The 26,637-nt window shown below is 33.8% G+C and overlaps 1 protein-coding gene across 3 annotated transcripts in view; it reads left to right on the forward strand.

The window, feature by feature from the left end:
* The window catches only part of LOC150097438 (uncharacterized), an 857,342-nt gene that overhangs the window by 224,445 nt on the left and 606,260 nt on the right, over positions 1-26,637 (forward strand). For all 3 annotated transcript variants that reach the window (XM_090406999.1, XM_090407000.1, XM_090407001.1), the window contains exon 7: positions 668-742. In XM_090406999.1, coding sequence (XP_090263125.1) covers positions 668-742 — 75 coding nt within the window. The remainder of the gene's footprint in view (positions 1-667; positions 743-26,637) is intronic.

The following is a 26,637-nucleotide window of genomic DNA, read 5'->3' on the forward strand; positions in this document are numbered from 1 at the left end:
CTTTACTGAGAGGATTTTGATGAGTTTAAAATCAGTTTAAATACAAGGGGATTTAAAAAGTGAAGAATCTGAGTATGGAAGAATAAGAACAGTTGTGTAAAGGTGTGGCAAAAAAGGGATGCGATGAGTAGATATTTTACATAGAGAATGGGGAAAGATTTGAATGCATTACTAGACTGTTTTGAATTCAAGGACGGAGTTTCAAGTGTTGTTCATAAATATCTTACTAGCTAAATGGTCTTCCCAAGATGAATCTGCTGACTTCGTGTAGGGTGCCATGATATTAATAATTTAATGTATATTTTGGTGGTGGTATAAAATTTACTTTAAATATTTGAAAAAAAGTATTGCTTTTTTTTTTTTGCACTACCACAAATGTGTTATTTCAAGCAGTATTTATACACACTGAAGTACCTTTTTGTAATATGCAAATAAACATGAAGTCACTCAATCTGAGCTCAATAAACACTTAAATAGTTTGATAAAGATAATTCACTGATAAGTATATAGGAATGTTTTTTTTTGGTATTTGCTAAAATTCAAATAAGTATTAATTCATTCTTTCTAATATACAACAATTTAAGCAGAATAACTAACACTTCGGTTTTGTTATTTGTAATTTAAGTCAGTATTTTCAAAATTTAATGTTTTTGTTTATTTTTTCCAGCCAGAAGTAATAGGAAGCCTGCCGAAATTAATAGAATTGTGGTGTGATTGCAACAATCTGAGCTGTTTACCTCCAGTAAGAAAATTTTTGTGTGTTTGTGTGTGTGTTGGCAAGAAACTAAAATTATAATATAAATTTATAATCTACTTTCCTTTGATAAGACAAACGGACTCAACAGATAATTGTTATTTTCTGACCACCTGTTGGAGAATTTTGTATGTTTATATCAATATCCTGCCATCTGAAAATTGACAGTCTCATTTTACTATGTTTTAAGGTCAGTTTCGGCAGAATAGGAAATTGATGTTATGTGAAAAACTCACCAGACTGTATTTTGCTACAACCATATGAGCATCTGGAAAGATAATGACTTGTAATTAACTAAAATCTATCATTAACCAGTTGTTTTTCCAAAAAGAATTGAAAAAAAAAAAAAGAAAAGAAAGATGGCTTTATAAAATGTATGGTTGAATATCAGCCAGATTATTAGACTATGACTTTTTTGGCTTTCATTGTCACCGATTGTCTATTAGTCAATCATGGCATTTTATGTGGGCACTTTTAACCAAATTTGAGTATAATAACTTCGTGCAGTATGCAATATTTGTATTCCAGTATTTAATGTGACGCATTATAAACATATGCGATACTTCCCCCACCCCCCCAGAAGTAATAATAATTATACTTTTCATAATGATATGTCTGAATGTTTATGAAAGATCAGAATGCTTGTTTTTATAACACTGAGGGTTTTAAAAATTTGTTTTGTTGATGGATTTTCATAACTTTTATTATGTATATTGATAATATATGTAATTTTATATCTTCATGAGAACAAAATAAAATTTAAAACTCAAATCAATATTAACTATTGGCATCAGGTTAAAGGAACATTCAAATTATACAATGATTTGAATTTTCATGTAATTCAAAGCTTGATAATATTGGAGCCAAAATGCTTGCATAAAGGATCTACATTTTCATCCATTTTTAACTCATTACAAATATTCCATAAATAATCATCTTTTCATGGATACTACTGTCATAAAAAATGGTAAACAGCAACAGTAATGCTACTTGTGGTTGTGCAAAAATGATATAGTACTCAGTGTGGAGGAAGGAAGAGAAAGTATTAAAACATTGTTGGCCAACTTGGTATTAAATTATCACGTGGCCGTTCCTTGAAATGAAGCTCTAATATCAATTGGAAACAGCAGTTAAATATGATAATTATAAATATGATTAACGTGAATATAACATATTCAGAATTTTTTTTTTTTGCCACTATCAGGAATTGCAGTTTTGTCATTTTTCCAGAACATGATTTTCAGGTTATGAATTATGAAATTCTATAATATCAGTATAAAATGGGAAAAATGTTTTTGAAGTATCTTTATGAAATAGTGTATATATTTTGTAATAAAATAAATTAAAGATATCAAGAAATTATATACTTGGTTTAATCCTTTATCCAAGTGTAAGCAAACAAAGTTTGTGGCTGAAATGTAATCAGGACTGGGGCAACTCTTATATAAAAGCTAATGACTTTACATCACTTGCCTCAGTATCCCATAATGCAAAGCACATATCTTTACAGGTATATGTGAAGGGATCACTACTGAGACTAGTTTTGACCTTTATAGAGGTGAAAAGTAAAGGGTTGCTCATAAGAGGTCTAGAGTAGTTAGTATAGGGGTGCAAGAGAGCTGATATTATTAGGAGAAAGAAAGACAGATAGATAGTATGAGAGATAGAGAAAAGGCCTCAGCTCTTTTATATCATCATATAGCCAAAGGCTATCAGTTTTCCTTTTTCACCAATTTCATATAGATGAACAACCAAAAGATCAATTGAAACTAAAGCACAAAGATGACTGATACCCAGGTGGTTACTCCCCATCTGGGTTAACTGCCTTGAGTTGGCCTTCTCTGCCTGGGATTGCTCTCCAGTCATCTCTGCAATTGACTATAAGACCACATTGAATTAAGAGGATGAGACTATTTAAAAAAAACCTCTCATAGGAAGAATAGACAGAATTTTACCTCCCCCTGGTGAATAGTGCAAATAATGTTGGTGGTCTACACCATCTAGTGATAAATTTGATATCTCCTAGAATGCTTCTTAGCTGGCTATTGCAGACCTGGAAGAGATCGGGACCTCACCACGTTACTATCCTATAGTTGACTATGGAGAAACGGAAATATCTTACAAGCTATGCTTTGGAAGTTGGAATCTCTGCAACATCCCAAACTGTAAATAGTTACAGGGAAGAAGACACTGAAACTTTGAGTAAAACGAGCACTGCAAATGCACTCCATGATGATGTCAACTTAAATCCGAAAGGAAGGTCATCATCTGATATTTCTCATTTGAAAACAAGAAACAGAGTCTTGGAACTTGGAATGTGAGAACATTATATAAACTAGAGATTTTGACAACCTTATACAGGAAATGAGAAGACTTAAAGTTGATGTGAATGGAATTAGTGAAACAAGATGGCCTAACATGGGAAAACTAGAAAAAGATGGATATTCTCCACCAGAATATACAAATTACATTTGTATATTCTGGTGGAGAGAAGCATGAATATGGAGTGGGTTTCATGATTAAGAAAGACGTCTTTAAATCTGTAATGGGGCTGTGGCCCATAAATGAAAGAATAATACTTATTAAATTAGCCACAAAGTCTTTTAACATCATAATTATCCAGGTTTATGCCCCTACGATGACTCACAATGATGAAGAAATGGAAGATTTTTATAATAATTTACAAAAATCTACAGAATATGTAAAATCAAATGAGATATTCATAGTGATGGGTGACTTGAATGCAAAGGCTGAAGAAGGGGAAGAAAATCCAGTTGTTGGAAAATTTGGATTAGGCAAAAGAAATGAACGAGGTGAGAGATTGATACAATTCTGCATTCAAAACATCATCATCAACAACCATGAGTCCAATACCCGTAGGTGTCTGATGCCATCTTGATATGATTCTTCCATTGCATTCTATTTTGTGCAAGATGACTAAGTTTGTGTATAGAGTTTCTGCACCATTTGATGATGTCATCGCCCCATTCTCTGTTTGGTCTTCCTCTTTTGTTTTTTCCTTCAATCATTCTAAACAGCATCGTTTTTAATTTTCTTTCATCATTCATTCTACATATATGACCAAATAGACGTACTTTCCTTTTGATTATTTTCTGGATCAGGTTTTTTTTTGGTTGTATTCGTCTGTAGATTTCCTCATTGTTCACTTTCTGTATCCAGCTTATTCTCAAGATCTTTCTATAGCACTTCCTCTCTCAAATGCCAATATCCTCCTTTCAGATTCTCTCAGGAGTACCCAGATTTCGCATCCATAGAGCATGCTACTGAAGATACAGGTTTCTGCAATGCGCAGTTTAGTTTGCATCTTTATAGCTCAGCTCTTCCATATTTTGTCCATGGCTTTTAACACGTTCGCTGCCAACTACGAGTATACTCGTAGTGGGTAAACCTGCTTCACAAGCCAGCTACGAGTATACTCGTATGACGCTTCCCGCCGGGAACGAGATTATTGTAGTGACCTTGAAGAAGTGAAAATGCTTGGCTTGTGGGGCTAACATCAAATCTGTGTATTCTCATAGACCGTATATGCTCTGTACAAGCCAACTACGAGTATACTTGTAGGACGTTTACCTCCGGTAACGAGATTATCGTACTGACCTTGAAGAAGTAAAACTGCTCGGCGTAGGGGAACAGACCATGCCAAAGTAGCGTGGCAGCGAATGTGTTAAAATAGTTGTTGCTCTGGCTATTCTAATTTTTATCTCTTTTTTGGGGTCCAAATCATGCGGCATCCAAGATACGTGAAGTGTTCCACATTTTCCAGTTGAAATCTGTCATTGTAACTCTGTTCGGACAATGATAATCTCCGAATATCATTGTCCGAACAATGATATTCAGACGATGTTGTCTGAATATCAGACATTGTTTTAGTTTTTTCGAAGTTGACATTTAGTCCATATCTTTTTCCTTCTGTATATAGGGTTTGCAATGTCTGTTTCAGCCTTTCTGCGTCTTCTTCAATCAGGACGATGTCATCTGCAAAGCAGAGGTAGTTTATTCTCATGCCATTTATTGAAATGCCTCCACCTTCTTCTTTAATGTTATCTAGTGTTCTTCCCAGATGTGTGATGAAGATGATTGGTGATATTGGGTCCCCTTGTCTTGTTCCTTGACTAGTGGCAAACCAGTCTCCAGTCTCACCTGCTATTCTGATTTTTGCTTATGCATAATGAATACTTTCTTTCAACATCCAAATTGCAGACTATATACTTGGACAAACCCAGATAACTCTATAAGAAATCAAATAGATTTCATAATGATAAATAATAGATACAAAAATAATATAACCAATATAAAAGCATACCCAGGTGCTGATATAGGTTTAGACCATAACCCTGTTGTGTCTACTTTAAAAATTAAACTAAAAAACATTTCTAAAAACAATCATACTGAAAGACTTGACAGCTCTGAATATACTTGACAATGTAATGGTGTTTAACTCAGAAATCAGGAAAAAATTAGATCATGTAGGATATAAAACAGAAGACAATATACTTTGTAACACAGAGGAAATTGAAAACAGGTGTTCATATTTTAGAAGTGCAATATATGAGACAGCTAACGAGGTTATTCCAAAAATTAAATACAATAAGAAAAAACCCTGGATGACTGAATCAATACTTGAACTTATGAATGAAAGACAAAAAAAAGTACACAACAGGATAGAATACTCAGTAAAATTATAAAAAACGAATGCAGGAAGGCTAAAGACAAGTGGCTAAATGAGAAATATAAAGAAATAGAGCAATTGGACAAGAAACACAATAGTAAAGAAATGCATAAGTCAATCCAAATTTGAACCATAATCTTTGTATAAAAGATCAAAATGAAAAAATGCTACTAGATACACAAGATATCATAAAAAGATGGAAAGAATATGGAAAAGAACTGTTTAACTCTGATCGCACAGACGCACCAGATATACAAAATATGGATGGTGAATCAATTACATATGAAGAAATAGAATATGCTCTAAGTCAAATGAAAACAGGTAAAACACCAGGCCCTGACCAGATCCCTATCGAATTGTTAAAGAAAGTAAATGAAAACACACTTAATGACCTAAAGGTTATTTTTAATAACATCTATGATACATCCCTGATGATCTAAGGAAATTCATCTTTGTCGCTATTCTTAAAATTCCAAGAACTTTTGAATGTTCAGAATATAGACTAATAAGTTTAACAAGCCATGTTACAAAATTACTACTGAGAATAATCCTAGAGAGAATAAAAAGCACTTTGTCAGTAGAAATAGAAGACATGCAGAATTCTTAAAAGCAGAAAAGGAACAACTTTTGGAACCAGTAAGTAGAAATAGAAGACACTCAATCAGGTTTTCAAAAAGACAAAGGTACAAGAGAAGGAATTTTCAATTTGAAAACATTATATGAAAGAAGCCTGATAACCAGAAAAGCATATATCTTTGTTTTATTGATTACACCAAAGCATTTGATTCAATAGATCACAAGAAATTAATACATATCCTACAGAATAATGGGTTAAAAGGAAAAGATCTACGTATAATTACAAATATATACTAGAATCAAATGGCCTCAATAAGATATAAAAATGCATATTCTGACAACATTGAATTCAAAAATGGAGTAAGACAAGGATGTATCTTATCACCCTTACTGTATGTATAATATATATAATGAGCATCATCAAATTCCTGCCATGTACCCACAAGGGGTGTACAGGATATGATAGTACTACATGAAAAAAATTATATCATTACTAACTTCCTATCTACAATTTTCCTCCAAATCAGTCTGTTACTTGTCGAGACTAAAACATTACCAGATCTTATATTTCTATCGTCTAAGGCACTTTGTACCGTATCAAACCACCTATATCTTGGTCTTCCTCTGGGTCATTTTCCTGCCAACCTGGCAGAGAACACTTGTTTTGCTAATCTTTCCTCGCCCATTCTGTTTAGGTGACCATACCACCTGAGATTAGCTCTGCTAACGCATCCCTGGATGTTGACAATGTCAGGTTCTTTCCTAATATTCTCGTTTTGAATATGATATTGCCATTGATGCCATCTGTTCACGCCTATAATCTTTCTCAGGACCCTCATATCTGCAGTCTCTAGTCTTTGGTCAAGTGTTTTACTTCTGACCCAGCTCTCAGATCCATAAGTTAAAACTGGTTTGAACACTGTCTTGTATACAGCTAATTTAGTGTTCTGTCTAATTTCTCTCTTATTCCAAAATGAATTTATTCATTTGACTTCCCACCATACCAGCTTTGCTGATTCTGTTGTCTATTTCTATATTTAATTTACCATCTTCAGTAAAAATCGTGCCTAAGTAGCTGAAATGTTTTACTTGTTCCACAGGTTCTCCATTCACAACACAGTTGACATTTTCAATGATTCTGCCTATTTTCATTGTCTTTGTCTTTTTATTGCTGACCTTCATACCATATCTATTACAATAGCTATTCAATTTAGTCAGAGAATCTTGCAGACTTGTAGCGGATTTATTTAGAAGTATAACATCATCTGCATAAAGCAAAGAGCTGACATTAACATCTCCAATTTTGATATCATGTTTAATACCACTTTCCTTCATAATGTGATCCATATAGATAATGAATAACAGAGGGGATAATGTACATCCTTGTCTCACACCAGATTTAACATTAAACCATCTTCCTGTACTTCCTTCAATTCTAACTGGTGACTTACAACTCAAATAAAGACTAAGTATTGCTTGATATAATGTCCCATTGACACCATATAACTGCAGCGTATTGAATAGCTTCTCTCTTGGCACCTTATCATATGCCTTTTCCAAATCGACAACGCTTAAATAGAGATCTTTGTTATATTCCCATGTTTTCTCGACTGTTTGTCGTAAAGTGAAGATCTGATCCTGACAGCCTCTGTTTGGCCTGAATCCAGCTTGTTCTTCACCAAGCTTTTCTTCCACAATTCTTCTCAACCGTTTCTTAAGTATACTTGCATAGATCTTGCCAGGAACACTCAGCAGTGAAATACCTCTGTAATTCTCACATTCAGTTTTATTTCCCTTTTTATATATGGGTGCTATGAGAGCTCTACTCCATGAACTCTATGCTATGGTGGTATAAGAGTCTTACAGTGGCTGCACTATGCAGTGCAGCCACTGTAAGACTCTTATATCACCATACTTCAGCATTTCTGGTTGAATATCATCTACTCCATCTGCCTTTCCACATTTCAAGCCTTTGATGGCTTTTTCTACTTCAAGTATGGATATGTATTCCTGCCTGCATGCCTGATCAGTGTTTTTTACCACTGTGCTGTCATCACTGCTTGTTTCATTTAGCAGTTTTTCAAAGTAATTACTCCATACTTCAAGGATATCTTTTTCTCCAGTTTACATGTCACCTTTATCATCTCTAATTCCTTTTACCGCACTCTTTCCTCCATTCCTAAGCTTCTTCAACAACCTCCAGAATATTTTGCCACCTTGATATTTATTTTCTATATTCTTGCCAAAGTCCTCCCATGACTTGCTTAGCTAGTTTTACACAATGTTTATCATTCTTGCATTTGTCTCTATATTCTCTAAGAGCACAAGCTGACTTATTAGCGAGCAAGTTTTTAAAAATATTTCAGAACTGAAGGGTGTAAAAGTCTGGAGTAGGAACTTCAACAACGTCAGGTATGCAGATGACAGTACTTATAACTGAATCGGAAGATGATCTTCAAAACTTTGTCACAGAAATTTACAACAAAAGCTTAGGCATGTGATTAATTATTAACCTAAAGAAAACAAAGTGCATGATTATGTCAAAAGAACCAATCAATAAGAAAATTGAACAGGTTCAGTCTTTTATATATTTGGGATAAATCAAAATTACAGACAGAGGAATTCCCTTAAAGAAATAAAAAGAATAGAGATAGCAAGAAAAGATTTTATTGATATGAAAACTGTTCTGACATCTAGAGACATTAATATAGACACAAGAAAAAGATTAATAAAATTCTATATCTTGGAAGCATTCTCTACAACAGTGAAACTTGGACTCTAAATAAAGAAGCAGAGAAAATATTAGAAGCTTTCGAAATGTGGACCATCAGAAGAATGTTGAAAATCCATGGACAGAGAAAATGAAAAACGAAAATGTTTTAAAGAAAGTAAAAATGAAAAGAACATTAATGAAAATAATTAAAGAACGAAAACAAATATTTTGGACATCTTAATAGACAAGAAGGCATTCAGAAATTAATATTAGAAGGGAAACTGGATGGAAAAAGAGGGAGAGGCAGACCCAGGAGAATGTGGTTTGAAGACATTAAGGACTGAACTGGCTTTAATTACCATAAAAGTTCCAGAGCAGCAAAAGAAAGAAAGAAAGTTCCATGCAGGGGCGAATTCTCCATGCTTGCTGCGGCAGCTCATTACTTGAGAAAGACGTAATATTTATTTGTTAATAAATGCATGCATTTATAAGCATTCCATTTAGGCTTTTATTTTTGTAGACAGAATATGTCTTAAGCTTGCACAGCAATAATTGAGCTTTGCATTGTGTATCGAAGTCCGATGCTTGCTCGTCTAGTCAAAGCTACCTTGGTGTGCTCGGTTGTGGGAGCTTCCAGGTCCTCGCTGCAGCACTGTGATTTCATGCATGCACATAGTCATTTCCGCTCCCTTCAAATCGTCTTAAACACAGGCCATATGCAGTCAAAGTAGCTGTAGCCAGTGAGCTTCAACCAGCCTTTACAAGTGTGCATGTTGCTTGGGAAAATTAAGTTACAACCAGCTTTTTATGATGTTATTGACCATCATAAAGAAGAACCGTAGTGTAGAATTTGTATTCAAGTAGCTAAATTGAAAAAGATAGAATATCATTTGTAAAATAAATATTGTATTTGTATGATTAAATGTACATAAATTTCTAAATATATAGTTTAAATGGTCAGTAATTCATTATTCCACTAATCAGACTTCAATCACACCTCTCACTCCCTGAATGATAATGAGCAAGCATGAATTTCAAGACCAGCATTCGCCCCTGGTTCCGTGACATGGTCGCCAACCTCCTAGGGGATTGACAATTGAAGAAAAAGAAGAATTCTTCTTTCTAAATACAAAAATCGTCTGAATGAACAATAAAATTTCCACAATAAAATATTATAAAGCATTTGGATGTCATATTGCTGGTTTTCAAATCCATGCTTCTTTCTAACCTTCCATAAGTGGTATTTTAATTCATTAATTATAAAAATCAAAATTCTCTTTCCATTGCTGACAGGTAGTGGGTATTGTAAAAAAGCAACCTGTTCTGTTGTAAGTAATGGAATGCCCAACACATTACATAATCTGTTCCAAATAAGCAGGGCAAGAGGCCAACTGTAGAATGCATGTTCTACCGTTTCCAATCGTTAACAGATGTCACAGATTGGATCTCCAATGTTAAAATACCTCCATTTGATGGTATTCACTGGAAGGTGGCCATATGCAATTCTCCAAGCAAGATCCCTCCTGTTAAGATACTCTTGGAACTTTATCAAGTTATGAAACAAAATATTGTTGTCTGTACCTAACTGTGGAACTTTGTGGCGAAAGAGATGAAAGATTTCTTTATACCAAATTTTGCTTTTTTTAATAGAAAGAATGTCAATTCCAGAGTGTTTTAGCAGTCTTAGAGTTTAGCACAGGGTGTGTTGTAGTATTCAGGAACAATTTCAGCTTTTGGACCTGTATAATCATTAACTTCAAACAGGGGAAGATGAAAACACAAGTAGTACCAGAGAAGGTCTGCACATGTGTGATCAGTCTGCAATATTTTATGGATTTTAGAAGCTGTATGCTTAAATAACCGAATCTTAAGACTGGAAGTTCAAATCCTCCGTGCTTCTTTGATAGTTGAAGAAATTCCTTTTTAACTTCTTGGTATCGGCTGGACCAAAAAAATTGCAGAGGTTTATTATATAATTGCTTTTTTTTTCAGCTTTTGTGATGTCTGTAATATTTATTATATACAACTGAGCAGGAAAGATGTTTTTGAGTACTGTGGATTTAGAAAAAAAGGAGAGTGGCCCTATTTTCCAGTCTTCTAACATTTCAAAGTTCTTGTATAAGTTCTTGGACTTGTAATATTGGGTAAGTGGAGAAGGTAATTCCAAGTACAGCAATCCCTCGATTAGTGCGCCTAATGCATTCTTTAAAACAGGCGCATTAATCAAATACAATAACCTTTGGGAAAACGTGTAATTCGTTTCTCAAATTTCTTTTTTGAACCTTAATTTTTTTATAAAAGAATTAAGGTATGTGTCAGGGCTTAGTTAAAGGAAAACCATGAAGCCGAAAGACAATAAAACATATTCAGAATATGAATTTTATTATTCTACTTCTTAACAAAGAATTGAGCTAATGTAGTTTGCAGGCATTTTGTTTCTTTTTTTCATACAACCGACGGTATGGCCCCATTGCCTCTTCTACTCTTCTGCAAATTTTACTGCTTCTCTCTTCATCAGGGTCAGCCTCCAACATTGCTGCTTAAAAACTTCGATTGTACGAAAAATATTTTCAAATTGTTTCTGTGAAATCTCTTATGGCTGACTATCAGTGGTTAAATTTTCTTCATATTCTTTGGGATCTTCCCGTTGTGCATCTCAATTTAGCAGGTCAGAATCACTCAAGTCTTCAGAATGAGATTTAATTAACTCTTGGATGTTATCATTGTCAATCTCATCAAAACCCAGTTCATGCCCGATGTTGGCAATTTCTTCAAAAACATTATCCATTTCATTTGAAAAGCTTGCAAAATCTTTTGCACAGTGTGCTTCCAAATAGCAGATTTAACATTAAATTTCTTCCAGAATTCTGCTAATGTCATAGAATTCTCACCAGATGTTGCTTCTATTGCCTGTTTAAATGTTCTTCTCAGGTAGTACACCTTAAAGGTTGCGATAATCCCCTGGTCCATTTGGTGGTAAAAATATCACTTTAATATTCTCACACGATGAATGAGAAATAAGGTGACTAGGTGCGTTGGATGAATATTTTCAATAGCAGATTTAACATTAAATTTCTTCCATAATTCTGCTAATGTCATAGAATTCTCACCAGATGTTGCTTCTATTGCCTGTTTAAATGTTCTTCTCAGGTAGTTCACCTTAAAGGTTGCAATAATCTCCTGGTCCATAGGTTGTATGAGAGAAGTTGTATTTGGTGGTAAAAATATCACTAATATTGTCACACAATGAATCAAGAGAAATAGGGTGACTAGGTGCGTTGTCTAAAATAAGCAGAGCTATAAAATCAAGATTATTTCGCTTGCAAAATTCTCTACTGTTGGACGAAAATAACTTGTGAACCAGCTTTCAAATAAAGATTTAGTAATCCATGCTTTCTTGTTAGATTTCCAAATAAATGGGAGGAAAGCTTGATTAATGCCTTTGAGAGCCCTAGAATTTTGTGCCCTATAAATTACCATGGGTTTTAACTTTAGATCACCTTCGGCATTGCCATCTAACAGAAGAGTCATTCTATCCTTTGTGACTTTAAAACCAGACTGAGATTTCTCTGATTTGGCCAGAAAAGTCTTGGAAGGCAATTCGCTTCCAAAAAAAGGCCGGTTTCATCAATATTAAATATTTGTTGGCCACAATAGCCCCATTCTTCCACAATTTCCTTCAAAATATCTGGATAATTTGCAGCCACTTCTTTATCTGCACTTGCAGCCACTTCTTTATCTGCACTTGCAGCTTTGCCTGTAATTCAAACATTATGTAGGCCATTTCTCTTTTTGAATCGCTCAAATCACCCAGCATAGTGTGAAATTCTTCTTTTGCATCATTGATAGCCCTTTCTTTCAAGGTTGCAAATATACTTAATGCTTTTGATTTAATAAGATCAGTGCTTAGTGGGATCCATTTTTGGTTACAATTTTTGATCCATGTAGAAAGGCTTTCTAATTCAATGATTATAATACTTTGATTTCTGGTGCATGTATGATGAACTTGAAGCAGCTTTACCTTTTTCTCTGTATTTAGCAGCTTTGCTTAAAATTGGTCTTATACTTGATTCACTCATTTTGTGTTCTTGTCCTATCTTTGCGCTCTGGACTCGCCTTGTTCATTTTTCTTTATTATTTCAAGTTTTTCTTCCATTGAGATTATTTTCAAATTTTTTTCGCACATCCACTTTTTTGTTCACTAATTCTTTTACTCATGATTAAAGCTTGGGAAAATACTTTAAAATAAAAAAGTAAGGAAAACACATGCATAAAACATTGCAAAGGAGGCATGAAATACGATCATCAGAATGCTATGCAATTATGGTATGTACCTTGATCTTCAATTTTAGTGGAAAAATTTTCTTTATACTTCCTTGCTGATTGGTCACTAGCATTTGCGACACAGATGTTATTTCGTTCAGTTTTGAGAGCAGTAGATATGCCGTCATTTGTTGTAATCGGCTTGCAGGCAATTTTTATGATCAGCCATAAACAGCTGTATTCTCTTTCCCGATTGTTGAAAGATTTCGATGTGTGAAAATTAATGATAATTCATGAATATTTTTACATTTAAAAATATGCCTCTTGGTCACTGGCATTTGCTACACAGATGTCATTTCCTTCAGTTTTGAGAACAGAGGATTCGCCGTTGATTGTTATAATCCGCTTGCAGGCAATTTTTATGACCGATCATAAACAGCGGTATTCCCTTTCCCAAATGTTGAAAGGTTTCAATGTGTGAAAATTAACAATACAGAAATGTTATTAGGCATTCTGGGTCTGAGCTTTTCGACATATTGTCGAATATTATTCTCCTCAGAATATTTCCACTATAAAATATTTATTCGTGAAAAATGCTTAGAAAACTAAAATGACAAATTCCAGGACAGATGGAAAATTTTTAAAATCTGTAACATTTATTTTTAAGATGTACATAGGCGCACTAATCGAATTTGGGTATCGAAAAAAATGACGCACTAATCGAGGGATTACTGTATAATGAGGGGTTCTCTCTTAGGAGGTTAGTCCAAAAGGAATGCCTCCAAGATCCTACTTTTCATGAACTTTTAATTTTGTGTTGTCTACATTAATAATTAATCCACTGCTTTTGCTGAATTTTTCCAAAATACCAAAAAATATATATACAGTAAAACCCCGTTTTCACATTCCCGCAATTTACGTTTTCCTGCCAGGTCTATTCTTACGATATATTGTTTTTCCACCATTAACAACTTGATGTGGACGTTATTTCTCGTGATTTTTGTTTATACTAATTTTTGAATCAATTTCCTCTCATTCAAATCGATTTCTTTGGAAATTTGCTCATTTCTGCTCCCAGATGACGTTGCTTTTGGCTCTAGTTTCATTTCCACCATCACGGTTGCTTTCACGCTTGCAGCAGTGATGAGCGATAGTGATTTTTCAATCACAGTACGAATTGATATTGCAGAATTTCTGCTACATATTTTAGCTTGTGAAAGTTGCGGTGATGGATGATCCATGTTAATAACATGGAGAAAAAAGACCGAAAATGTATTTCGGTAGAAGAAAAGATGGCAATTCTGCGACGTGTAGATTGGCATGCCGGAACACGTGTGCATTTAGCAAAAGATCTTGGACTCTCCGTGTCCACTTTGAACATGATTGTTAAAAAACAGGTCAAGCATTGAACTCAAAGCAATGTGGTGCTATGTCAAAAAAAAAAAAAAAAAAAATGGAAAGCAAAAACAATCAACAATTAAAGATTTTTTTTAAATAGATAAATGTAAGTAATTGTAAATTCATTTATTATCAGTTATTAAATTTTGTAATCTAGTATGTAGACTCACATACTAGCAGTAAGTCATCTTTTAGTCTTTTTTTAATGTTTTTTTTTTGCATTTCCTGCTATTTACACTTTTTTCATCAGTCCCCTGCAAAGTGTGAAAAAGGGGTTTTACTGTATATGGAATCATTATCCTTCAAAGTTCCCATTACATCATTGCCATATGCTAATACCTTATTTTCCTTTATAGTTGAAGGAACTGTTATTCCTCGCACAGCATGTGTATTGTTAACTTCCTGTAAGAAAGGTTCAAGAACAATGCAAAGAGCAATGGACTGAGAGGGCAACCTTGCTTGACTTCTTTTCAAATATTTACCAGATCTGACAGGAACCCATTAACTAGGAGGGAGTGGTTGAATTGGCATAGGCTCCTTTGATAACAGATAGCAGTTTCTTACCTACACCAGTTTGCTGGAGGATGTGGAATAGAAAGGTTTGCTGGACATTATCAAATGCTTGAGTAAGGTCTACTGATAGCACTGCTATCGACTGTTTTTTCGTGTTTACTAAGCAGATAAGATCATTTAGCAGAAATAGATTAAATTCTACTGCTTGACCTGGTACTCCATACTCGTGTGCTTTTAATTTTGTATCCCATGCCCACTTTGAGCCTGTTATTCAGAAAAATATCTTGTAGTCAGTATTAGATAGACAAATAGGTCTCCAGCTACTTATTAAAGTGTGATTTCTATTAGGTTTAGGAATGAGGATAGTATGGCTTGCTACAAATTCACTTGGTATGTGTCCTGATGAGGAAAAGGAATTGAATAGTGTAACTGGAATGGGAAGAATAAAATCCCAGGCCTTGCAATCACGTTTTATCCTTAGACCATCAGGTCCTGGGGATTTTCTTGTCTGGCATTCTTTATAGGCTGTGGTAACTTCAGATGCTGTAATGGGTCTGTGAAGCCCATCTTGGATATGAACAGGAAAGCCATTAATTTTCCAAGAGTTATAATTTTCAACATTGTCTATTGTCTGCAAACAGATTTTTGTGTTTTTGAAAGGCGTCAAGGATGTCTTGTGTGCTGGACATGTCTTCTCCATCAATGCAGATTTCAGTGATAGTCCTTTCTTTGCAGAATTTTGTGAATTGTCTATTGAAGAATGCAGCTGAAGGGCTATCTACTAAGTGCTGCTATATTCTTATTTAAAATTTTTTTTCTTCTACTTGTTTCTGCCTTTCCAGTTCCATCTCTATGTTAATGTTTCTAATAATGTTACTACATTCTATACCATTGCGTTGGTTTGTTATGAACCATTTTCTCTCTTTATATGGGTCTTTCAACTTTTTTCCTTTTGAGGAAAGCCTGTGCCTTTCCCCATTCCATCATATCTGGCTTTACTGCTTCTTTGAATTTTAACCACATATCCCAATTCCAGGTTACATTATTTGAACAGAGGGTCTGGAATTTATTTAAAAAGATCAATGAATTTGGTTGAAGTCTCCATGGTCCAGAAGAGATCTCTTTTTCCATGCAGTGGAACATAAGTAGAACTGGATTATGATCTGACATGTTGATGCTAAGATGTTTTATCTGAATTATCCTATTTATAAAGGAAGAAGAGAATTCAAATTCGATCAATATGAGTACCAATACAAAATTTGGTATGGGCATCTTCATATCTATTGTGAAGGTGACATCAGCAGAAAACCAATTTGGATCTTCACCTGATAAACCATTTCGTATATTACTAATCTTACCCCATTTCAAAAACGTGTGTATAAGAATTTCATTACTGTTTTTACCTGGCTTCCCACCATTACAGCAATGACTGCTACCGTCGAAAGTAAAACCCTATAATAGTTTGTTCCTTGTTTCCACATCTTTTACTACAATTAAATATTTCCCTCCACCGTAAGGGGTGAGAGAATAAATCTTGTTTGCGCCGACTATCTCTTTTAAAACCTTAGTTACCTGTCTCGCTTCTTCACATCTGGGAATTGAAATTCCCAGAGTTCGCACCTTTTGGAGGAATTGGTACCATTATCTCAAGTGAGAAAAAGCCTAACCTCTGCGTTTGATTGTAAGAAAGAAAAACCTTTCAGTCGTAAGACTGAGAATTAAATAATCCTGTGATACAGAAATAATTCTACACCACCAGCAAATGCTTTATTTGGGCTACTATAAAATGGCGCTTGTGATACCCCTAAAATCCCATAATGCAGATATTAACTGCACTACCAGCAATATAAATATTTATTAAAAAAAAAAAAAAGAAAAAAACTGCTAGTGGGGACAAAACCACCACTATCACCAATCAAATAAAATCAAAGTGAAAAACAAATGAAAGAAAACCGAAGTAATTATCTTTCCAAAAACTGAGATGTCGTCAGTAGGAGCCTGACCCAGAGGTGATACCAAGGTGGAAGTAATGCCGAAGTCATATTTTCATATGCAAGTAGCCAAAAGGAATTACACTTTATTATTCAATTATTCTGGATTAGAGATAGTTGTTGGAAGTTTCCCCTTGGTTTTATTATAAATTAAAGATACCAAGAAATTATATACTTGGTTTAATCCTTTATCCAAGTGTAAGCAAACAAAGTTTGCGCTTGAAATATAATCTAGACTGGGGCAACTCATATATAAAAGCTAATGACTTCACATCACTTGCCTTAGTATCCCATAATGCAAATCACATATCCTAATTTCTTGGTATCTTTAATTTATAGTATAACCAAGTGGAAAAACTTCCAACAGCTATCTCTAATCCAGATTAATTTAATAATAAGGTGTGACACCTTTTTTCTACTTGTATATGAAAATTTGACTTTGGCATTACTTCCACCTTGGTATCATCTCTGGGTATGGCTCTCACTGATGAGACCTCACTAAAGGTCAAAACTGGTTTGGGTAGTGACCCTTCCCATAATGCATAGCATTATACATGTCTGCAAGGAGATGTGCCTTGCATTATGGGATACTAAGGCAAGTGATGTGAAGTCATTAGCCTTTATATACGAGTTACCCAGCCCTCATTACATTTCATGTGCAAACTTTGTTTGCTTATATTTGAATAAAGGACTAAACCAAGTATATAATTTCTTGGTATCTTAAATTTATAGTATATATATATGTAATTTTGCATTGCCTTTTGGCTCTTTATTTTAGTATATTTATCATTTCTACAAAACATTTCCACATCACTTTATGACATGCAGTTGAAAAAAATCCTACTGTACCAGTTAGGATTAATAATGTGTTGGTGTTTTGTTAATGATTTGACAGATCAGTATTTCTTAGTCATTCCAAATGAAATAATAAAAGAACATATTATTGATTTTAATTGTCAGAAAGGTTATAAAATTTATTATTCTTAAATGAATGTGTACATTATTTACAGTACATTACATTACAGTACAGTACATTTTTCCAATTAAATGTAATTTAATATTTTGTCTGTGAAGTTCTCATGGATTGTTTGACTGTTGTGGGAAGTAGGAGTACATTTATAGAATACTCATCCTGCTTCTACCATTGATAAGTCATCTACTACTGTAGTTGTGCATTATGACTGAACTGCATTCAAGTTTATTAAATGGAAAAATTTCAAGATTAGAAAACTTTAATGTAGACAATTATATCATGATTTGCATGTTAGTTTTCTTTGCAGTCTGTATTATGAAAGAAACTTTTCATAATAAAATTTAATAAAATATCAACTAATATTTAAAAACACATTTTACTTAATTATTACTGAATAATTGAAGAGATGTTTGAAAATGGTCTCCTGTAACATACTGATTAATGGCAATGGTCTTTGATTGGAAAGACTGCATTCAAATCCTTTCTAGGACATAAAGAATCTGATGACTTTCAGCTGATGGTGTATGGCAGTTGGTATCATGTGGAGGTGGAAAATTTGACTCCAGAAACTCAGGTGTTTCATCCTGCTAAATAGAATAAATAATTGATAGACATATCGAACTCCAAAGATAGGATTTACTGTCCCTGTTTTAGCAATAATTTCTATGAATACAAGTTTATTTATTCCTAAGGTATTGCATACCATAGGAAGGTTTGCAATCCTCAAGAAATTTGTGATAAGTATCCTCAAGAAGTGTACAGAATGTGATAGTAATAAATGATAAATGAAAGGTTAACATTTTTACTGACTTCTTTTTGACAGTTTCCTCCAAATTAGTCTTATTCTCTTGGGATGCTATTATTCTCAGATCTTCTTTTGTGATCTTCTAAGGTAGTTAATTACATTATTTCTTTTAATCTTGTTCTTCTGTATTTTTCCTGACAAATGCCTATTTTATTAATCCTTTTCACTTCCTTCCTGTTTAAATGCCACCACGTTATAATATGATTCTTCCAGCAATGCTATCTCTTTGTCCCTCTAATTTTTCTCAGAACTTTCAAATCTGTAGTTTCTGGTCCTTAATCCACTGTTTTATCTCCCATCCACTTCTTAAATTTAAAGATAAAATTGTTTTGAACACTGTGTTGTATAATACTCTTTCAATGTATAATACTCTTACAATGGAAGAGTATTATACAAGCTAATTATGCTTGTATATGCTAATTTCACTTTTATTCCACAAATTAAGTTAACTTCCTAATATACTAGCTATGCTTGTTTTGTTGTCTTTTTGTAGCCAATCTTTGTAAATGTTTTGCTTATTATTTGAAGCTCAATTTTGAGAGCCTGCTTAGAGCCAATTGTTAGAGCGCTATGTTGCAGGCTGCCTTTGACTGCTAGTTTTTGTGTTGGATGGTGGTGATAGTCTTTGTGTATGTATTGGCCCATATGTGTTAAGTGTATAGTAGACCATGCAGGAAAGACTACCTGAGGGAAGATGTGTGTTACAAGCAAGTGTCCCCAGAAAAGGAAGAGTGTTATTGTTTTCAACCTCATTGGTTAGTTTGATGCATCGGTGTTTTTTATTCAGGTGGCCTAGATAAGTATTTAAAGTTAGGCAGCCGCCAAGTGGTGAATATAACATTAACATATGTGAGCAATACTTTGGGTTTTAGAATCACCAAATCTAGTACTCATATGCTCAAAATCTTTCATATGAAAGTTGCTTAAAGGTGGGGGGGCAGGGTTGGCAGGTTAATGAGCCTTTTTTGTAGGGAGAAATTTTGCCATACACAATAACCACAATGAAATATGTTGGCAAAGAAGGATATAATATTGGAACTGAGAACTTTGTCAGTGATTGGGACATTCATCAAAAAGGACAGTTATATCAAAACTTACTAATAAATCTTTGTCATTAATTGACAAAGATCTTAATTTTGTTTATGAAGTGTTATCTTTCTTTATGTAGGAGAGGAAATGTCCTACCAGCTCTTTGAGTGCTGATGCTAGTTTCTTAGCTAAATGATGATTAGGACTGTTGATTCCTTTCACTGTGTTATTTTTGTGAATTTTTAGAAGACCATACATTTTAGAGGCTTAGGCATAATGTGTGATAGCTTTTTAATGGTATCTGTTGGCCACTTAGTGACTAACTTAAAATAATTCTGTTGGTTTCTTTTTAATACAGTATGTTGGATTGGAGTTGTCCAGTTGGTATGTTCTGCTGTTTGTATACCAGTAGGTTCATTTTTTCTAAGTAAGCTGTGCAGTTAAGAATGACAATAGCATTACCTTTGTCAGCTTTCATACTAGTGATATGATTGTTAGTTTCAGAGATGTTATGGCTATTATTTCTGCTTTTGTGAGATTGTTGCTTAGTGATTTATTACTACTTAATATGTTTCTAATCATATCTTATCACTTATGTTAGTAGGAATTTCAGACCCCTTTCAATGCTATAGATGAAATCTGATTTGCTGATTGACCTTGGTGCAGTACATAGTTCATTTTCAAAGAAGTGAGTCTTCCATTGTTATGGGTGTGACTAGATAGTTTGACAACTTGGCTGTTACTAATCACATCCCTGGTTTGTGGTTGATTTGTCTTCAAGACATTGCTTTTAGATTGTGTTGATTTCTGGTTATTATTTTAGTATTAGGAACTTAGGCGTAAGTTTTTCTTTATTTTGATACTAGCTGTTCTGCAGTTAGTATCAAAACTGTTCTGGTGATCCTTTTGAGAACATCCAACTATTGTTATTTCCATAGCTGGATTGTTCTAAATTTAGCTTCAAAAGAAAATTCTATTTGCTGAGGTAATGTAAATATAGACTGTATATTGTTTGATATTATTATTATTACGTGACACCTCCAAGGAGTCTAAAGACTAATTGAGGGTGGGCACTGTCTCCACATATTCAATCCACCAACTACAGCGAACCACATCATCTACACCAACACCATCTCACAATCTATCTACCGTCCACCACCACTGGTGGTGGTGGTGGGCGGTAGATAGATTTTCACAGACAATCGCTAACAGCCATGCCCCCAGCAAGATTCAAACAAATAGCCTTTTGACTGGAGAATGAATACACTAACCACTCAGCCAATCAGGCCACCAGCATACACATACATTACAACATACACATAGCATTTTGAGCAGCTCTTTTCATTTGGTGCCTTGTTAGGTCTTTTCCAGCTCTTCAAACCATAAATACAGATCCTTGTTATATTTCTGTGCATATAACAAGGATATGCTTAGAAAGTTTTTTTTTCACTTTGTTACATAGTATCCCATAATACAAAGCATACTTCCTGTAGAACATGGTTTTGCTATGCATTAAGGGAAGGGTCAGTGCCTTGGCTGATTTTGACCCTTATTTGAGGTCTCATCAGTGGGAGCCAGATCTAGGAAGATGCCAAGATTGTGCAAACTTTATATGCTTACATTTGGATAAAGTATTGACAGAGAAAATAATTTATCTGGTTTAATTTAAGGATTTCTATTTAGCCTGATCCCAGCTTGTTCTTAAAGTTTCTTTTCCACAATTGTTTTTAACCTTTTCTCAAATTTATAGTTGATACTATGATAGCTTTACTCCAAACACATCTGTCTATTCATCATTTACTTCTTATTCTGGTGTTTAGATCTTCAATTACCAACTTTTTCTTTGTCACCTGCCTTTTCTAATTTTTGCTAATGATTTGAGAAATTATTCTACTTCTTCCTGACCACAGCATAAACAAATCTCATGTTGAGATTTTTGTGTCCAGTTCCCATTTTGGTGTTTATGTATGTCACTTTACTTGATATTGCCTGTCATCACTGATTATCCTTCTATTTAGTTTTTGTTGTTTGATTCTTTTTATATTTTCACTTCTTTTCCAATGACACTTGTTGGTGATGATTGTCTTAAATTATGCTGATTGTTGAGGTGGAGTTTATTCTGTTAGCTGACTTCCACTGTTTATGCTGATCCACTGATGTAAACAGCAGGCATCTTGTTTAACCAGCAACTGTTCCCACTGGCATGTTTCATCTTGTATCGTCAATTGGTTTAAGCCAATATTGTGAGTACACTTATGCTGGTTAAATTCCAGATTGAAACCATCCTCATTTATTCATTCACTGTCCACGTACATACCTACTAATGGATTACACCACATTGGGAGGATTAGACCTTATGTCAGAAACCTTGATTAGCTCTCTTCATTTCTTAAAAAACTATATGGTGGTCACCTCCTTGCTTTTACCCTTAAGTGGCCCATAAAGTTTATAATTGTACTCCATATGCAATTACTCACTTATTGCCATTAATAATTTGAATATCGCTTTATTAAAGCAGTAAGAAACTGAAATTGTACAAAAAAAAAAATCTAATATTACCACACTCTTTCCACTTATAATGCAATCAGGAATTTCATGTCTTAAAAAAAATTGCTCTCCAAATCAAGAGCATGCAGTGGTCTTTCCACTGCACTTGCAAATTTTTTCATGGAAACATTTGAAGAAAAACCACTAAGCTTTTTTTTGTCCACTGAAATCTTCCCTCTGGATGTACTGTGTGGATGATGTATTTGGCCACATAGCTGCCTCACTTTAGATACATTTTAATAGTTAAATAACCAAACCCTAGAATCAGATTTACTTCAGAAATAGAAAACATCCATTGTTTACTATTTCTAGGTATATCTTTTTACCAACCTTCCAGATGACTCTGATTTACTGTCTACGGAAAACCTACACATACTAATATATTTGTACCTTAATTCATATCACCATCTCTTGCATGTGTATGCATAAAGAAAATATTAGGACATTATGCTAAGGATAGTTGCTCAAATGACAATATATTCCAAAAAGAATTGAATACATTTACTATTAATGGTTACATGGTTAGTCCTAAAATACAGTAAAAGAAATATTGTATGCCTTGTTCCTAATAATAGACAAACCAACCGATGTACAGTATATGATTATGCCAAAAAAAACTAGTAGTTTGTTGCATTACAATATCTAAGGGGGAAAAAAACTCAATAAATACCATTTACAAATGGCCTATAAATCAATTTTAAAACTAACTTCCCTTATCTGCTCTCCAAAAGGTGTTCACCCATTATCAGTACCTGTAATATACAGGATACATTGCCAGCCTAAACTGCTTTATTATAGACAGTCTTGCAGATCTGCAGCAAATCATATGGAGGTAGCATGGTCTCCTAGAAACTCGGGATTTTCATGGTGGTGTGTTTCGATGATAGTAGAGTCGTTGCAGTAGTAGTAGGTAGAGGATTAAGTAGGGGAGATGGCAAGTTGTGTGTCCTGGAGTTGAGAGTGCCCTCCCACAATGAGTCCTTGGAGGTGCCGCATAATAATAACATTATAGTTGGGCAAAGTAGATTAGAAGACTGTATTGTATTCTCTCTATTCATTTAGATGATGACAGACTGCTCCTCTTTCAGTTGTTTTTCACATAGTTGAAGTTTCCATAAAAATTATTCAGCTCTGCTTATTGATCTAACTTGTCATTTTCCATTGTATCCTGTTGTTTATAGAAACACTGAGCTTTATCTCACACCAGATTGCTTCAAGAGCACTCTTCTCTCTCATTCTTGCCTTCCTGTTGAATTTCTATTCCTATTGGTTGCAGATATTTAGTACATCTCTAAAATACAGTATCCCTTTCATTCTGTTTACTGTTTCTCACTAATTGCTTGTAAGTTTTGGCCACCTGATGTAACAAACACCAGAAACTTTTCACTTGGTTTATTATGCTTCTGGAATTGGTATACGTGCATTAGTCCCAAGGTACTCTTGTATCTTTTGACTATCCCCATTCAGATTGGAGACCCAAGTGATATTTAATATTCTTTGATGTTTCTAATTGCCACACGTCTCAAGTGTCAATATTCAGCCACATTTAATCTCTATTATTATTATTTAATTTCTGCTATTTAATCCAAAATTAGGTTAAATAAAAAAATGGGTGTAAAAAATTTCCTTACGTCGTTGCTTTTCATACAGACATTTCCTGCATTATTAGTATTGGGATATATTATCATGTATTCATTTTTTATATATTTTTATCATTTAAGTAATTTAAAGTTGCATATTCATTGATTCTTATACAGTTATCTATCATTTATCTGACTTTGAAAACAGCAGTCTTTCAATTTCAACCTGTAGGATAATCGGTCTCTGAAATTGCACTTTCCTGCAGTACATAGTATCCTTGTACAACAAGACTGACAAACCAATATTGCATCTTAACAAAACTTCACTTCAGACCTACATCCCAATGGGCATAGCTCTGAAGAAGTGATTTTTATATGGCAGATAATGATAAAATGTTTACCACATAGTGATAAATCTAGTTTGCAGTTGTTGAACTATTTGATATGGATATTTATTCTTGGTTTCATCAAATTAGCCCTGACTTGTTTGCTGCAGTTGGCTATGAAATATCGATCTTTATTCTGAAGTAAAAGCAAATATGTGTGGTTTATTTTTTTGTTATTTCTGCATTGTTATGCAAAGATATTTCATAGAGGTTACTTTTGCTTACTATATGTTAAAAATCTGGTTATTTCTTTCTAAAAGATTTCATTAATGCACAAATTGTGGTATCAATACATGCTACCATTTTCAAAATTTGTGTACTGCTGAACTGAAAGAAATATTCTGGGTTTTGTGTGCTACATTCTCTAAATCTTCGGTTCTCCAGATTTGACTCATTCCCTATTCTTTTTTTATCTTGCAGGGATAGGAGATTTGTGACAGTTGGTTTTAGGTGACTCCCAGTACTTTCAGCACTATAAAATTTGAAGAATCACATGCAAAATGCAATTTGCCAAAATTGATCATAGCTCATTGTAGAATGTAGCCCATGTATATAGTGGAATTATTGTCTTGAAGTGTGCAGAGGAAACAAAACAAGTGCATATTTAATTTTCTTACAGAATGTGTCTCTCTGTACATTTTGTATAACGTGAAGTGTTGTTTTCAATCATGTGGGTTTTACTTTTGTGTTATTATATTCTATTTATAAGAAAATTTTTTTTTTTTGTAATTGCACACATCATTTGTAGTTGCATGTATATTTGCATTTCTCTTCTTTGATTTTGAATCATTCTAAGTATTTGTTTCTGTAGTCCAAAATAGTGATATTCCATTTTTTTTTTTTTTTTTTTTTTTTTTAAGAATAGCAACTAATATAATTTTAGTGTCATTTTTTATTCTTTCCTGTTTCTTTTGTTTAGCTGTATCATTCCTATCATCTACATGCTATTAAATTTGGTTTCTGATGATGAATTTCTTTCTTGGGATGTGTATTTTTCCTTCCAGGGTGTGCATTATGTTTACAAGTTTGTTTTCCCATGTCTTTCTCATTGTGGTTCAGATTGTATATTTATGATTTTTTTTTTTTTTTTCATGTTTTTGCCATAAGTATAAAATAAATATTAGTGTCTTCTTGTAATTTATTTTTTCCCTTGCATTGGCTTGTTTTTCTTTATCACATTTTTTTATACTTTGTTTGAATACTTAGTTTGCTTGTTGTCGTCTTTAGACTAGTTCTTTATATAAATCTATGATAGATGTATAGTAGTTTTATTTGATCTCAAGATTGGATTAGGTTTTCTTCCCGAAGTCTGATAAGTAAGATGAATGAGCAAACAGCAATTGATGTTGTTTCAGCTTGATGCTTTTATGCTGTTGTTTCAGCTTGATGCTTTTATGCTGTTGTTTTCAGTATTGCTGCCAATACTTCTAGTTCTGTTTAGTCATTCTTAATTAATTCATGTCATCCAACTTGAATTCACAGTAATTAAATCATATATGCAAACAATTATGAAGCTACTGAAGATTTCATAGTTCTGGAAATGGTAATGCTTTTTATGGTATCGTTTGATATATATGAAACAAAGTATAAATGATGCAGATTTGTTCTGTCAAGACTAAAGACAACAAAATCATTTAGTCTCTGTATTCTGAAATTTGACAACGAAATTCTTAGATTATTTTCTGGATGACATTAAGCTTTCATGATATCAGTTTTCAGTCATGTGGGTTTTACTTTTGTGTTATTATTATATTTATAAGAATTTTTTTTTTTTGTAATTGTACACATCATTTGTAGTTCCACAGTCAGAGGCAGAAACTTTCACTACATTGCACTATTCAAATGTCCAAAACTACTGCATGCATTTGTTGCTGAGAATGAATAGAGTGTGGTATGAGAGCAAGAATAGAGAGAATATTTGTTGTAAATGTTCTGTAAGAGTGTAAGAAATGCAACTCATGTCAAAAGTGAAAGAATGAACTGATAACTGATAAAATGGATATGAGACAGGAGTGTCAAAGTGTTGTGGAGGATGTAGCAGAAGCAGTGAGTGATAGTGCATGAAATACAAATGAGAGTTTGAAGGAAGTGGTTGAAAGTAATAATGTAGATGGTGAGATGGCGGTGCCAAAAGAAATTACACACTTATGCAGACTCCTTCAGAGGAAAAAACATGAGCTTGAGCAACTGGAGAAACGATCGGCATGTGGTTCAAAAGGACAAGGAATGAAAGAAAAAGTAAATGGGAATACATAAAAGTGGGAGAAAATTATTATTTGACACTCATCAAGGGAGGGCACCTACTCTACAACTCTTCGTCTCCACCATTCAACCTCATCCACCAACTGCATCATCTACACCAACACCATCACTAGTATTTTTCACAGACAATCACAAACTCCATGCCCATGGCGGGATT

Source organism: Typopeltis vanoorti, chromosome 17 (genome assembly GCF_054136105.1).
Source record: "Typopeltis vanoorti isolate ZY-2024b chromosome 17, IOZ_Tvanoo_1.0, whole genome shotgun sequence".
Lineage (NCBI taxonomy): Eukaryota > Metazoa > Arthropoda > Arachnida > Uropygi > Thelyphonidae > Typopeltis > Typopeltis vanoorti.